A 15,534-nucleotide genomic window follows, 5' to 3' on the forward strand; every position below is an offset into this window, starting at 1 on the left:
AGTGAGAGGCCCGCGCACCGCGATGAAGAGTGGCCCCCGCTCACCGCAACTGGAGAAAGCCCTCACACAGAAACGAAGACCCAATGCAGCCAAAAATAAATAAATAATAAATAAATTTTTAAAAAAATGCTGTCTTCTGTTTTTCGACTTTGATAAATACCTAAGGAATAATGAGCTACTATTTATGGTATGCCTCCTGTAAGCCACACTTTGAACTAGCCATTATAAAACTTAGTTTAATTCTCAGAGTAATCTGATGAGCCCTATTTTACAGAAAAAGAAACAAGTTCTAAGAAGTTATATGACATGCCCTAGGCCGCCCAGTTAGCAAGCAGTAGAGCCCTAACTCCCTTTAGCTTCAGCGTCTATATTGATTCTTCATTTTGGCTAGTAATGCAGTATGTTATTGCTTTGTCAATTTCACCATAAATCCTCAGACATTTCCTCAATGTCGGAAAGCCTTTCCTTTACACAAAAGGCTGAACAGTTCTGTTGCAAAAATGTTAACTTCTCTATTATTCTAGCACAAATACTGTCATTCTATAACTACGTTAACGTTGAGATTCAGCAATTACTTTATTATTTTTTTTAATTAATTTTTTAAAAAAAATTATTGGCTGTGTTGGGTCTTTGTTGCTGCATGCAGGTTTCTCATTGCAGTGGCTTCTCCTGTGTTGCAGAGCACGGGCTCTAGGCGCGCTGGCTTCAGTAGTTGTGGCACGTGGGCTCAGTTGCTCTGAGACCTGGGGGATCTTCCTGGACCAGGGCTTGAACCCGTGTCTCCTGCACTGGCAGGCAGATTCTTAACTACTGCGTCACCAGGCAAGTCCCACAGCAATTACTTTAAAAGTCAAGTAGCAAAACTAATCCAGTGAATTTTTTCCCATAGGTAGATAACATGCTTTCAACTCCTAAAACTTTAACATATGGTAAGAAAAATGTAGTACAACCTGCACAAACTTCCTTCTGTCTACTACTTCAACATTCTTTTTTGAACGGACTTTAAAAACTTCTATTTAGATCTTTGTTGTGTCTATTTAAATTGATAAATTTTACGGATGTAAAGGTGAAAATCCACTCACTGTTAAAAAATCATTGACATGTGAGGCAAGGTACAGGTGGTGAACTTCTCTAGAAATGTGGTAAGAGAACATGAAATATTTTACATAAAAGCAACGTTATAACATTTCTAAGTGTCAGCACTTCTGATTTATATTCCATTTCACTCAACGCATTGCAAATACACCTTGCAGGTAATATTACTCCTAAATTATATCTTTAAAAACAGGGATTCTTACCACGTGGAGACGGGTTATGGCAAGCTTTATGGAACTGTTCAGTATATTGTACACACAAAAGTATTACTTCTAACACCAAAGCAGAAAATATATACAAGTATAAAATTCAGAAAGAGAGTACAAATGTTTAGCATTGCATTTCTAAAATTATATACATTCATGTAGTTCTGTATAAACCGTGAGATGCCTTCTCACCATATCATCTGATCTCCGCAAACAATGGCTGTGAGAACAGCACAGGTGATGTTATTTCCTTATACAGAACAGAAAAACTGAGGCTTAGCCCTGGGTCATTCAGTAGGTAAGTAGCACAGGCCCAGCCTAAATCGAACGATGTGACATATATTAGTTCCCTTCTACCCTCCCTTTCAGGATACCCACTACCTCCTTAGCAGTGGACTAGGTGGACGTAAATGACACTATCAAGAATCAAAAAATCTGTATCTAGATCCAGAAAAGTCCATTTGAAGAGAAGCAAAAAATTATTAAAATATTAAGTTACCAAATCGTAACATTTTAAAAACCCACATGGGCTCCGTTTAAACTATTTATTCAACTTTCGGTCACTGGCAGTCTCATTACACCAGCTTTTCTCAAGAATTCTTAATGTCACTCATTAAGCAAATATTTTGTAAGCATCTCCTAAATTTAGGCTTTTGAAATAGATTAGGAAAAAACCAAAATTTCTGCCCTCACTGAAGTTACATTCCAGGAGCGGGGAGACAATAAATAAGTAAAATAATTAGTGTATTTGGTGGGGCACAGGAGCTACAGAGAAAAATTAAAAAGGGAAAGAAGATAAGGAATGGGCGTGTGTACTGGGGAGGGAGGGAAAGGAAGCCGTAGGATGTTACACGTTCACCTTGCAAAGTTTATACCCACATTCAACAGCTGTTAAGTAAGTCATCACAATACTCGCTACGTGGGATGAGAATTTACACACTCCTGACATTTCCATCCTCTCCTATTTCAAGAAACAAAAAGAAAATTATCCGACGCCTCGGCACTGCTGTTCAGAACCCCGATTTCTGTATCAGACCTTGTTTCCTTAAGAAAAGAGCAAGCGCTGGGGCAAAAAGTTCGATCACTGATAACAATACCAGCTTGGGAGACAGGAGTTAAAACAATCGGGTGGGTGCGACTCGGAGCTCCGATCCCGCGGAGATCACTCGCTGCCCCGCGGCCACCGCCCTTCCAGTGGGCAGCGGACGCCGGGTTCCGTCGGTTTCACCCCAGACTCGGTGCCGCCGCGGACCCCGCCCCCGAGCGCTCTCCGGCCCCCGCGGCCTGGCCAGCCGGGCGCGCCGGCCATTGCCCAGCCCGCCCACCGCCCGCAGCCAGCTCGGCGTTCAGGGGCCGCCCCCGCCGACCGCCGGCCCCTCGCCGGCTGCCACGTAACCCTTCGCGGGAACCAGGAACTGCGCGGCGCGGCCGGCGGGAGGGGGCGGCGGCGGGAGGGCGGCGTGCGTGATGGCCGAGGGGGCGACGCGGCGGCCCCGGCCCCTGCGGGCGCACGGCGGCCAGGCTCCCGGGGCTCCACAGCCCCAGCCCGGCAGGGCGCGGGGCAGGCCCGCTCCTCCGGGCCAGGCGGCCGGCACCTCCCCCCGCACCCCCCCGCCGGGGTCCCCCGCGGTCCCGGGCCGAGGGGCTGAGCTGGCAGCCGGGGGCCGGGAAGGGGACGGCGGGCGGGCGATTGGGGCGCGGGCAGGGCTCACCTCGAACATGAGCCCCAGCAAGAAGACCATCGCTACACAGGAGACGATGTCCGCGTGATTCTGCAGGACGAATTCGTGGCTCAGGACCGGGGGGCTCTTGGTGCTCTTCTTGCGAATCGCCATGGTGAAGCCGTCGCCCGTGCCTGCAGGTGCTCCGCCCCGGCTCCGCTCTTCCCAGCTGCTCACCGACTCGCCGCCGCCGCCGCCGCCTCCCCCTGGCTGTTCCTCACAGCCCCGCCGCTGCCGCTCGCTGGGGCTTCACTTCCCATCCCACAGCCAGTACGCAGCCGCCGGGGCCGCCCGGAAAAAAAAAAAAAAAGGCAAGCCCACACAGGAGGCGAGCATGCGCACTGGGGAGACGGCGCTCTCTCGTGTCGCGGCCGCCCCTGCGAGCCCACAGCGCCGCCTAGGGAGCGGAGGCCGTCCGCCCGGGGCCGGGCGAGTGTAAGAAACCTGAGCGGCGCCTCCCCTGCTCCGCTCCAGGACTGGGGTTGGGAGTCGTTTGAGGCGCGAGCTTCCTGCGGTTACTAAACAGACTGAGTCCGCGCCGCGGTGAGAGGGCGGCCACGTGCTACGGCGTGCACGGGTGCAAGCGTGCTTTCCGCCCTCTGTGCCACCCTGGCCTTGGGTGTCAGTGCCTGCTTCCACATTGATTGTCACTTCTTGAAAGCCACTGCCACCAGCAAAATAACCTAAACGTATGAGTACAGCTTAACTACATAAGGGTAGGGGCATTCGGTTTTAGCAGCTGCCTTAAAAGTTAACTTCAGAGTTATTTTAAACACGCCTGAGGACTTGTTTCCTGTTCTTTGTAGCCTTGAACTAGCTTTCAAAAAGGAACAATTCCTATTTGGTCTCACCTACCCATCCCCCAACGGGCATGCGACTGAAGTAAGTTCATAAGTTTGGGTTTACTGGCTTCATATTTATTATTAACGACACTTCTTGGTTATCTAGGGAGATGATTTTTAAAAGTTTGTGGATTAGACATGTCTTCCTCTTTCATATTTCTGCCCAAACCAAGACTCCCTGTATTCTTTCTCCAGATGAATTGTACCACTGTTTACCCATTTGCCAAATCTAGAAACCAGAGTCATCCTGGACTGATCCCTTTCAGCATCCTTCAATATCCAAACTATTACCAAAGAAACCCAAGGCCATTGAGTCCCCCCTTCCCTTTCCCACTGCTGCACCCTCAGGAGGGGACTCACTGCTCACCTACAATATTACAAGTCTGGTGAATGCCTTAGTGGTTTAAGAACATGGGTTTATAAATCAGAATTCTGTCACTCATTATCTGTATGATCATGGTTACTTATCTCCATGAGATTCGATTTCTTCATTTATTTATGTATTCATGCATTCAAAAAACTATTTATTGGGCAGCTACCATATGCTAAGCACTGGGGATATAGAAATGAAGGAAAAGTACAATTGAACCTATTCTTATGGGCTTTCATTTTAGTATGGGAAGAGGATCTTTACACAAGATTTAAAAAGTGAAACATGTCTTAAATTGAGATGAGGGTCCTGGAGAAAAGTAAAGCAAGGGGAATAGGGAAAGTGTGGGAAATTGCATTTGCCTGAAGACTTGAAGAGGTGAGGGAGCAAACCATATCATCAATAAAAAGGAGATAATTGTAGTACCTGTAGCCTACTTTAGCAATTAAATGAGATGATTCAAGGAAAGTGCTTAGTAGAGAGTTAGGTATAAATGTTAGCTATTATTGTTATTATTTTTTCTTTTTGGCCACACTGCTTGCTGGATCTTAGTTCCCTGACCAGGGATTGAGCCGGTGCCCCCTGCGGTGGAAGCAAGGAGTCCTAACTGCTGGACTACCAGGGAGGTCCCAAATGTTAGCTATTATTATTTTCCTACTTTCTGATCAAACAATTACTAGTTTTACCTACCTCCAAATCATCTTCCAATTTCATCTTAGAATGATGCTTCTAACAAAATTTTTCAAATTTTTTTGGTGGTTTCCCTTTTCCTTTATGGGAAGCTAGCATGACTAAATAGTGCTTTATGGTTTGGCTTCTGCCTACCCAGACATGCTCAAACCCTTCCTCTATAGGCCCCAATCTCTTAGTACCAGCACTACTGGCTTCCCACTCTATACACACGATAGTCTGCTCTCTTCCCATGCTCTCCCTGGCTTTGTGCTTGCTGCTGCTTCTGTCTGGGATGTTTTCTCCTCTCCCCTCATCTACACACCCCACGCCTACTGTTCCTTCAAATCTCATTCACAGGTGACTTCACTGAAACCTTTACTGACTTCTGTGGCCATCTCTAATGACTCAACTGCATTTTTAAAAATAGCTTTAATGAGATATAATTTATATCACATAGTTCACCTATTTCAAGAGTACAATTTGATGATTTTTAGTATATTTACAAAATGGGGCAACCACCACCATAATCTAACTTTAGAACATTTTTATTATTCCCCAAAGAAAGACTTAGTTTTTGTTCTTGAAACTCATATACCTGGAATGGAAGACAATAAACAAGTCATTACCAATGTGATGGGTATTTTCAAGACTTGTTTGGTGAAGGGTGACATGGAAATATTCTAGGTCATTTGGAAATTAATTGTTCCACTAAAGTGAGTTTTTAAACTGAAATGGACTCTTTCAAACCTTAAAATTTAATTATTTTTCACTCTTCTGTGAGAAAATACCCCCACTGGTGTTCTTTTAGTTGCATGAAACCTACCATACTCTGGACAGCTGTAGGACTTGGGCTGACCATTGTATTTGGCAATTCAGAGGATGTGAGTTTGTGGCAGTGTGGGTTATCCAGGAAACAGATGCCAAGACAGAGTCAGAATCGTAAGGGATTTGTCAGCAATAACGTTTGTGAAAAATAAATGGGAGAGGAGTCGGTAGGGGAAGGCTGCAGACCACGAAACCTGTCTGACACCTGTGAAAGGAAGGAGGGAGGACCTGCCAGGAAGACCTCACGCTGAGGTGCAGCCTGAGAACATCTCGGCCAGCCCAGCAGGGCGCTCCAGCACACTGGGCAGAAATGGTGGGTCCTTGTAGTACTGCTCTGCTCAGTCAGGGGCTGGGAGCTCCCGCCATGCACTCTTGCCATCTTCCAGAGAAAGTCACAGCTTTTGCCAGGAGGTCCTCTCCCACCGCTCTCTCTCGGGCTCAGTTACCTACCTGCTCCTTCCTCTGGCCCCTTGAATCACTCCATGGTTACAGCCAGTATCCCTTGTGGTTTTTGAAGAGTCCTTTTGTGAAAATTTCCTCAAATTACCCACTTTGAATGTGCCATTTGCTCCTGCTAGGACCCTAACTTACTATGAAGGTCATTAGTGACCTTCAAGAGAGTGTTTTCTTCGGAATGATAGGAATAAATAGCTGATTGGAGTGGGTTTCGAGAGAGTGGGCGGTGGAAACATGGAGGCATGTGTATAAGCAACTCATTTGAGGAGTTTTTCCTATAAGATGAGACAGAAATGGGCAAGTAGTTAGAGAGGGGCTGAAGGGTCTAGGGAAAGTTTTTGTTTTCTTTTTGGATATGATCCATTTTAAACAATTTTATTGAAGTATAGTTGATTTACAATGTTGTGTTAATTTCTGCTGTACAGCAAAGTGATTCAGTTATACATATATACATTCTTTTTCATATTCTTTTCCATTATGGTTTCTCACAGGATATTGAATATAGTTCCCTGTGCTTTACAGTAGGACCTTGTTGTTTATCCATTCTGTATATAATACTTTGTGTCCACTAATCCCAAACTCCCAACCCGTCCTTCCCCATGGATATGATCTATTTTATGTTTGCACGCAGAGAGAATGACCCTTTAGAGCAAGAAGTTTCTTCTGCAGGAGATACCTGCAGGTCTGTAAGAGGTGATGGCATCTTGTATACAAGTACAGGCACCCACCGTAACAGGGATGGGGTTCCCACAGTAACCAGAGGAGAGCAGAGTTTGTGGATAGGTTAAGAATGGCTAGATGAAGTTGTGTTCTTGTTGTTTCCATTTTCTCAGTAACATATGAAATCATCAGGAGTGGGGATAGTATATTGGAGACTGAGGAGAAAAAGGGGTAAAACTGTGGGAGGGTGAATGGATTAGAGGAGTGTCATCAGACAGCAGTGCTTCCTCCTTGAGGACCTGCATTGAAAGTGAGACTAGTAAGCAGAGCCCCATAATTGTCTTCGGTCCCATCCCCCTGCTTGGATACAGCTCTGGAGAAGGCAGAGAGTTGGGGTCTGCCAGGCCAGCATGACAGAGGGGCAAGGATGTTGAGGGGAATTGCAGAATAGGCCAGGGCTGCGAGGAGGTGGCTGTGCTTCTCCTACCTGGTCACCCTCCACCCGCAATCCACCCTGTTTTGCTGTGAAAGGCAGACCTCTTCAGATCGCATCACTGAAGCTCCCTGGCCCTCTGACTTCAGCCAATGGAAGGCACTGGCCAAAAACCAGAAGCGAGTTTTGGGGGTTTATTCTCCCTTGATCCCTCCTGGCCTTATGATGGTTCTGGCTGGGCCTGTGTTCTCCGGTGGCCACAGCCCCTGTCAGCCTTTCTCTCACGTTCCAGCTCTTGCTGGGCTCAGTACCTCTTTCTCTCCCCTGCGTCTTCGGGCTGCCCGGGAGCTCCCCTATCTCTGCTTGGTTCTCTCAGCCGGCCCGCTTCTCTGTCCATAGGCCTTTCGTGAAATTCTCTCCAGCTCAGCCCTTCCGAGGGTACCATCTGTTCCTTGCCAGTTCTGCATCCTCAGATACAGAGTGCTGGGGCCTCGGAACTGGGGACGCCCACGGGTGGAAGATGGTTGGAGTGGGGCTAGTTGGCCAAAGAGCAAGTGGTCAGAGGGTGGGGTGCTGCGGATGAGTCCTGAGGTCGTGCGGTCCTCGGCCATGAGACGGGAAGGGCGTGATGGAGGGCGCAGGTCGGAAGCGAGGAGTCGTCGAGGCAGTAGGAGGGGAGAGCGCCCTCCACGCGCTTTATGGATGGTCTGTCGCCCGGAGTGACTCAGGGAGCAGAAGGGGAAGGGCGCGGGCGCAGACATCCGGCACGAGTGAAGAGGATGAAGAGGGGTCAGGAGTCAGGTGAGTGGGTGACGGTCGCGGGGCCGCGGGTAGTGAGTGGGTGGTGTAGTTGGAGGGCATGGGCTTCCAGAAGAGCGCGGGCTTTGGGGGGAGGGGGGAGAGCTCTCTGTCGGCAGCAGGGAGGGGCATGGGCACACCCACTCCCCCGCTGGGCTCTGCTGCGTGCTGGGGTGGGCGGGAGAGCAGCTGCCTCGTGATGCTCCGGGGGAAGCAGGTTTCAGTTTCCACTGAGAGCGGCCCCAGGTGCAAGAGGGTGAAGAAACTATGCAGAAAAGGGTGGAGGCTGTGGAGGGCTTGGTCGATGACACAGCTGGGGTTCTAGGGGATGCAGTGGAAGGGTGGGGGGAGGTTAGCTTAAGTCAAATCAGGGGAGGAAGAGCCACGAGGGGGAGAGAATGTGGTGATGGTGGATGACCTGGAGGTTCGCCTCGAAGGAGACTAAGGTGGAAAGGGTCCTGCCGCATGGGGCAACTATGCAGATGGTCTTTTAGGGAAAGTGGGGAATCAATTCTAATTTTAGCTTCCTTTTTAGGATGGGCTGCTTCAGAAGCTTATAGGGAGGGAGAACTGCCGTTAAATCCTCTGAAGGTGGGTCATGGTGGTGGGGAAAGTGGTCTAAGGAGACCCTCAGGGCTCTGGAGGTCTCTCTTAAGCAGACTGATTGCTCAGGTGTGTCCAGCTCTGGAGGCTATTGTGTGTCCAGTGTGGTGCTGGCTCCTATGTGTACAGACACTCTCTTGTGGGTAACTGATGTTTCCGCAAATGTAGCTTGGATCCCGAAATGTTGGGATTCTCAGGATATTTTTAATGGTTTAAAAAAGGACGAAAAGCAGACTGTTTGAAATTGGGTCTATCCGGGAAAATCTGTGGCATAGGGTTGCTGTAATTATGAGAAATATAAAAGAAACGGAGAGACAATCTTTGCCCTCAAAGAGGTTATTTCTAGTTGGTCGCATAAGACATATATGAAAAGGAAAAAAACAGTTCTGAGATGATGCAAAAGTAAGTACAACAAGCATGTGCCTAATAAAAGGAAGAACTAAAGTGGGACTGTTGGATTTCAACAGCTCCTAGGGGACAAAAGAATGGAAAAGAAGAAACTAATGTTTGTTGTATGACTACTGTGTTCCAGGTATTGATATTTTGCTTTCAAATAAGTTACATCATTTAGTTTTCACAGAAACCCTATGAATAGTTGTTATTCTAATTTAAAAATAGGGAAACTGAGGCTCAGAGAGGTTAAGTAATTTGCCCAAAGTCCCAGGGCTGGCAACCTGTTTGTCTGACAAACCCATTCTGTTTCAGTATAAATAGTACTCCAGGAGCTTCACTTACCAGGATGACCCTGAACTTCCAGAGAGCAATGATTCTCAACCTGATCCATTGAAGAGACTGGTTCCTGCTCTGATGGAAACACAAAGCCCATTAAAACAAAACAAAACAAAAATGGGTCATTTATCTGTTTACATGCTATTGTTAAATCATTTATAGTAAATTTTAAGAATATAAAATTGCGCTCGTCTTGTGAGGAAGAAATTGTATTTCTATGAGGAAGCGAAATCGTTGCTTTAATAGTTGGAAATGATATAATTTTCTTGAGTATAAATTTTACTGCTATGGAAACTATAAGCCAAATTTATAATGCAGTGTTGTTACTCTTAGGAAAGATTGTCAAGAGAGGACACGTCACCCTTGGAGGGAGAGCCAACTGGTAATGAAAAGGCTGTGACCCAGCCAGATCACTCTTGGGTCCCCCTAGGGGCAGGGCTGTGACCTTCTGACCTCTAGAAGCTTAAGGAACCCAAGATGGAGTGTCTATCCTTATTTAAACTATAACTTAGTTCACTTTATTTAGTCTCACTTTGTTTAGCACACCAAGGGCCTGAGTTAATGCTTCTCTGATAGATGAGAGATCAGTTTCAGAAAGTGGTGAATGCAAAGTGTAAAAATGGAAACAGGAAGTGTAAGTGATTTCAAGAAGTTTAGCTTCAAAGGGGAGGAGAGAGCAGGGTAGGTCACTAAAGAAGAATCAGGGAGTTAAGGTATGTTTCGTGTTTGCTGTTGAATGATGTGACAGTTGATCGTGTTTAGATACGAGAAAAGGGAAAAGAGGAAGAGGTTGAAGACACTGGGGAGTTGGGGAGAGGTGGGAAAATTGATGGACTGAGGTCTTGAAGGTTTGGATCCTCCAGAACATAGGTAGAGGATTGACTTTACATAGGAGGGGACACCTCTTTTCACACGGAAGCGAAGGAGGGACAAGGCAAGGTCAGCAGAGACAAAGCAGTCATGGACCTGAGTGGAGGTTCTTCCCTGCTGTGATGAGATCAGGAAGGGCAGTGCCAGGAAGACAGTGAGGCACAATCCTGTTTTGAAGGAATGAGAGGGGAGTGACAGCCACAAGGGTGGAGGGAAAGATGGCCACAGGAACAGGGTGGCCCTGGAGGGGTTTGGACAGGAGGAGACTGTCAGCCCCACTAAAGGGGCTTGGTGGTTTGAGGGGAGGGCTAGGATACAGTTTAAGCAGCTGGTTAAGGGAATGCTCGGTGCAGGGTTGGAGGATGTAGGTAGGGAGTGGATTATCTTATTATAACTCTCCTAGTTGCAAGGGACTGAAAAGAAGATTCACAAGATTCAGCAGATTCAAAAGAAAAGTTTTGGGGAACTGGGACGCTCTGTGGATCGTGGGAGCTAGAACCAGGTACCTGACCTCATCAGGACTCTCTCTCAATGTATCTTTTTTTCTGTCTTTTGTTTCAGGTTGGCTTCATTTTTCCCTATAGTCAATGGACTTTATTTACATGGCAGAGAACATTGTCACTTGCAAGTTTTATCAGAACAATCCCAAAGGAAGACCTAGACAAAGCTGGCTTGGTTGTATGATCATTTCTGGGTCACGTGGCCAATCTTGGTCACATGCATTTCCCATGGGTAGAGTAAGTGAGTCTATTATTAGAAGGTGCAGAGGAAGGGGTGTTGGGCAAATAAGAACGTGAACCAACATAGGTGTCCCAGGGAACATGGTGGGAAGGTTCTAAAGGTAGAGGAACAGCAGGAGGTGGTTGGATCGGGGAGAAAAATCCAACAGTAGTATGACCCTGATTGAATGGATGGTCATAGACTAGATGGATGGGATAGAATAGATGGCTTGTATTTCAGGCAACAGCCAAGGACTCTGAAGATGTGTAGTAGGATGGATTTCTGAACTAAACTCAGCAGACACAGATAGAGGAGTGGTCCTACTTTGAATTTTTTTCGCCTGCAAGAGGGTCTTAGTTCTCATGAACAGACAGGAAAATGGCGATAGGTAAGTGGTTCCTGGGGAGATGGGTACACGAGGACACTGCAGCAGCAGGTTGGGGGTATGCTTCGCAAAGTAACTGGAGACTCACCTCTGCCAGGGAGGTCACCCAGTAGATCACTTTCACCTGAGGAGAATGAAATGATGAGAGCATCGTTCTGTGCAAAATGCTTTGCTCAACTGCTTCTAAAATTAGAAGGTCTTATACCTCAGGGAATTTGTGACTGGTGGAGCTGACATGATGTCTTGTAGCCGTCAGAAAAATGGCGTATGGCTCGGTGCCTAGTAGAACCAAGGTCTTGGGGTAGTGGCCAAGGATTCTTTGGAGCTGTTTCCTTGTTTGCATCAGCCCTTGTGCTCAAAGACAAAGCTTACAGCACGAGTGAAAACAGTTAAAATGTGTACAGTTCTTTGCGGTGCCCCAAACACCGTTGATATATACATTATTAATTTTAATCTCTTATCAACCAGGAACATAATGTTTTCCCTACTTCAAATAAGGAAGCAGAGGCTCAGTAAAATAACTTGTTTAAGATTTTACAATTATTAAATGTTAACTCCCAAGATGAAGAATGTGAATTTTTAAAAGTTATGGTAAGATTTTACTAAAAAGTAAATATGGTGCTTTACGGAGCTTAATTGGTGTTAAGTCCAAGTGAAATAATCATAAGGGAATATGTGAATGTGTTCTGTTAACAACAACAAAATAATAGCAACTAATATTTATTGGGCGCCAAGCACTGTGATCAACACAAAGAACATTTAATACAACAACTCATTGAGTTAGGTACCATTATCATTCTTTTTCTGTAGATGAGGAATTGATCGGACAAATAATATTACTAAAGCATCACCACCACCACCATGATGAATGGAAACAGGAATAGGCCACATACTGGGAAATCAATTAGTAGTTTATTTTAACTCAGGAAATGAGCGCCAGGCCAGGGAAGAAAGGAGAAAGGGATAAATCCCTGAGAGTATGTGAGAGAAACGATAGGTTTCGTTCCTGTGAAGCAAGCCCCTTTCATTTCCTAGGCAGTTTATCACTCCTGGGCATCTCTCACACCCACCAGCATTTTCTTTGGTCTTCAGATCGCATCTACATCCTCAAACTATATCATAAATATTGCCTTGCTAAATGGTGTGGGGCTTGAAAGAAATAGGAGTGACCAAGGACAGATTCAGCTGGGCACATTGGGGGAATGGTGATGCTACTTATCCAAATGGTGAGTTGGGAAGGAGAGGTGATCAGGAATATGGGATTGTGGAGTAAGCAGAAGAGTTCAGTTTTAGATATGCTGAGTTTCTTCACATTGACGTCTGGACTTTCGGAGATAGCTACGTGAAGAGTCCCTGCAGACAGCAAAAGATTCAAGCTCAAGTATACATTTGGTGATGATGGTTAACACGACTAAAATGGATTAGCTCTTTGAGGTGGTGAATTAGAAGAAAGAAGAGCAACGAATTTAGTCTTGGGGGTGCCTGTAGCGAAGGGACTATAAAGGCGATCAGGATCTTAATTTTATATATATAGCATTTAATAACAGTGGTTTTCAGAGCACTTTTCTAACAGTAATTTCCCACGAATCCTCCATAAACTCGGGATGATGAAACTTTTAAAAGCTCACAACATTCTTTCACTCTTTAATCCTAATAACGAATTTATTTTAGGCTTAAATGCTATTGCAAGGAATGTGCTGGTCCAAAGGACAGTATTATTAGAAATTATTTCCTCTGAAGTTGAAATTCTTTAAAAACATACTAAATAAGACAAGTAATAAAATGGGGGAAGAAAAGGACAATGATTATATTAAAAATTGGATTCCAAGAAAAATTGCTATAAGACTAGCTTCCAGGAAGTCAAGGCAAAATGTGAACATGTTGAATTAACTTTGTCCCATGCAGAGTGTATGAAACATGGTTAATTATCAGCATCACATGGAACCTCCCTAACCTGGAGATTCTGGTGAGCGTGTCTGGCTTGGGGTCTGGGAAGCCGTGCATGTTTTCAAAGTTCCCCAGGTGATTCTAATAGTTAGTCCAATTTGACAAGCCCTAGTCTCATAAAGGAAATAGACCAGTTCATATAGGAGAGAAAAACTTTTTTCTAGCTCTGAAATCTGAAAGAGATTTCGTTCCATGAACACTGAAGAACACTGAATAATAAAATACACAATGCCCTCAATAGCATTAAAAAAAAAACCAAACGGGTAGAGATTTTATATGTGTGGATCTCACACTGACCTTTGATAAAATAAAAACCAACAACATAATACTAAATTATAATTCTGTTCGTGTGAGTAAAGAACTATCTGGGTCAATGGGAAAAATGATATTCCTTGGTCCTTTTCAGGAATTCTGATTCAGCACATCTGGTTAGGGACCAGAAATTTGCTTATTTGTAATAAGTACCCCACTTGATAGTGATGGAAGTGGCTCAAGGCCATAGTTTTGCACCAAGAGAATGGATGGTTAACAATATTCCTTAGAGTTTCAGGTTTAGATATAAAATCTTGAGATACACCATTTGTGGTTAGCATGTTCACCATTTTTGAAAACTGAAGCAGGGGAAAGAAGCAGGATTAATCTACTCCCACAAAGTAGGCTGGGAACACTTCTATGGTATAAAACCAGAGAGCTTCTTTCAGTGAAAAATTTTCTTCAACCCTTGGGAAAATGTTAAAAGCATGGGCTGCATCATATGCCATTAGAATAGATGTTGGTCTCACTAAAAGGAAGAAATGGGTAATAGAATTGACATTCTATTATCACAGGTGATGATTTAGCATTCTCGACCTCCCATTTCCTTTCCTCCATTATCCTGTAATGCAATTTTTAATCAGTGTTTATGTTATTGCCTATGTAAAATTGAAGAGTCAGATAGTATTTCATACTTATTTCTTTCCTAACATCATTCTTATTTTTTGGACTCAGTGATTGCCTCATTTCCCCCCTCCGCCACCAGTATAGTTTTCTATTAACTGATTGTCCTTTCAGTTGCTCAACTAGAGTTGTTGTCTGACTACCAGCAGTTTTTTTTCCCCCAAAGCCTCAACCATCCCAGATAATGTTTCATTTCCTCCACCCTGGAGATCGCTCTCTGAAGCCTCCGCTTCCTCTTACTCCAATATGGAGCAGGCTTTGGAGACCCCTTTGTCTTAGAACTCACTTTTTTTGTTTTTGGCCGTGCTGTGCAGCTTGTGGGATCTTAGTTCCCCAACCAGGGATTGAACCTGGGCCCTTGGCAGTGCAAGTGTGAAGTCCTCACCACTGGACCACCAGGGAATTCCCTTAGAACTCACTCTTGACAATTTTCTGTATTGGATTTGCTGTTGCACCTGTGGGCCTTCCTTTTTCTTGTTTCTCTGGAGTGCATTATCCAGCAGTTCCCTAAAGAGAGGTGCATGGCAGATACACAAATTTTTGAGTCCTTACCTGGACACATGACTGATAATTCAGTTGGTTGTAAACTTCTAGGACACAAATAATTTTTCCCTCAGATAGTTGAAGGCATTATGTCCTAAAACCCCTGTTACATTAAAAAAGCCAGTGCCATTTTCTTTCTTTCTTTCTTTTTTTTTTTTTTGCGGTACACGGGCCTCTCACTGCTGTGGCCTCTCCCGTTGCGGAGCACAGGTTCCGGATGTGCAGGCTCAGCAGCCATGGCTCACGGGTCAGTGCCATTTTGAGTCATGTTCCCTCCTAAGTGATTCTAACCACCAATCCTACCACCACACCCATAGCCTGAAAGCTTCTAAGGGCTTCTCTTTATTTCTGATATTCTGAAATTTTGAAATGGTATGACTTGGTATGGATTGTTTTATCTTTTTTTACACTGTTGAGCACTAAGTAGACCCTTTCAGTGGAAAGACTCATGTCCTTCAGTTCTGGGAAATCTTCGTGTATTTCTTCTTTGATAATTTCTGCCTATTTTCAGTTCTTTTCTTTCTGGACCCCTATTTGATTTTGTACCTCCTGGTTTCCTTTTAAAGTCTTCTGTCTTTTTTCTTCTCTTTTCCATCTTTGTTGTTGTTTTCTTCTCAACTTTGTTTTCCAACCGTTCTATTTATTTTGGTTATATATTTTTATTTTCCAAGACTTTTTCACAGTTACTTTTCATAGTAATCTTTCTTATTTTATAAATTATAA

The 15,534-nt window shown here is 44.9% G+C and overlaps 1 protein-coding gene and 1 non-coding gene across 3 annotated transcripts in view; both read right to left on the minus strand.

Moving 5' to 3' along the window:
• Positions 1–3,302, minus strand: part of TRAM1 (translocation associated membrane protein 1) — a 29,022-nt gene extending 25,720 nt beyond the window's left edge. Inside the window, exon 1 of one of the 2 annotated variants that reach the window (XM_059994748.2) lies at positions 3,014–3,302. In XM_059994748.2, the coding sequence (XP_059850731.1) occupies positions 3,014–3,136 (123 nt within the window). In that variant the 5' untranslated portion in view covers positions 3,137–3,302. Of the gene's footprint in view, positions 1–2,398; positions 2,481–3,013 lie in introns of those variants that run through there. The other variant, XM_059994749.1, reaches the window with a different exon arrangement.
• An 11,295-nt stretch (positions 3,303–14,597) lies between these two features.
• TRNAA-UGC (transfer RNA alanine (anticodon UGC)) lies at positions 14,598–14,670 on the minus strand. The gene has a single exon. It is a non-coding gene; the product is annotated as a tRNA-Ala (tRNA).
• Positions 14,671–15,534: the final 864 nt, after the last annotated feature.

This window comes from Delphinus delphis, chromosome 17 (assembly GCF_949987515.2).
Source record: "Delphinus delphis chromosome 17, mDelDel1.2, whole genome shotgun sequence".
In the NCBI taxonomy this organism is placed as follows: domain Eukaryota; kingdom Metazoa; phylum Chordata; class Mammalia; order Artiodactyla; family Delphinidae; genus Delphinus; species Delphinus delphis.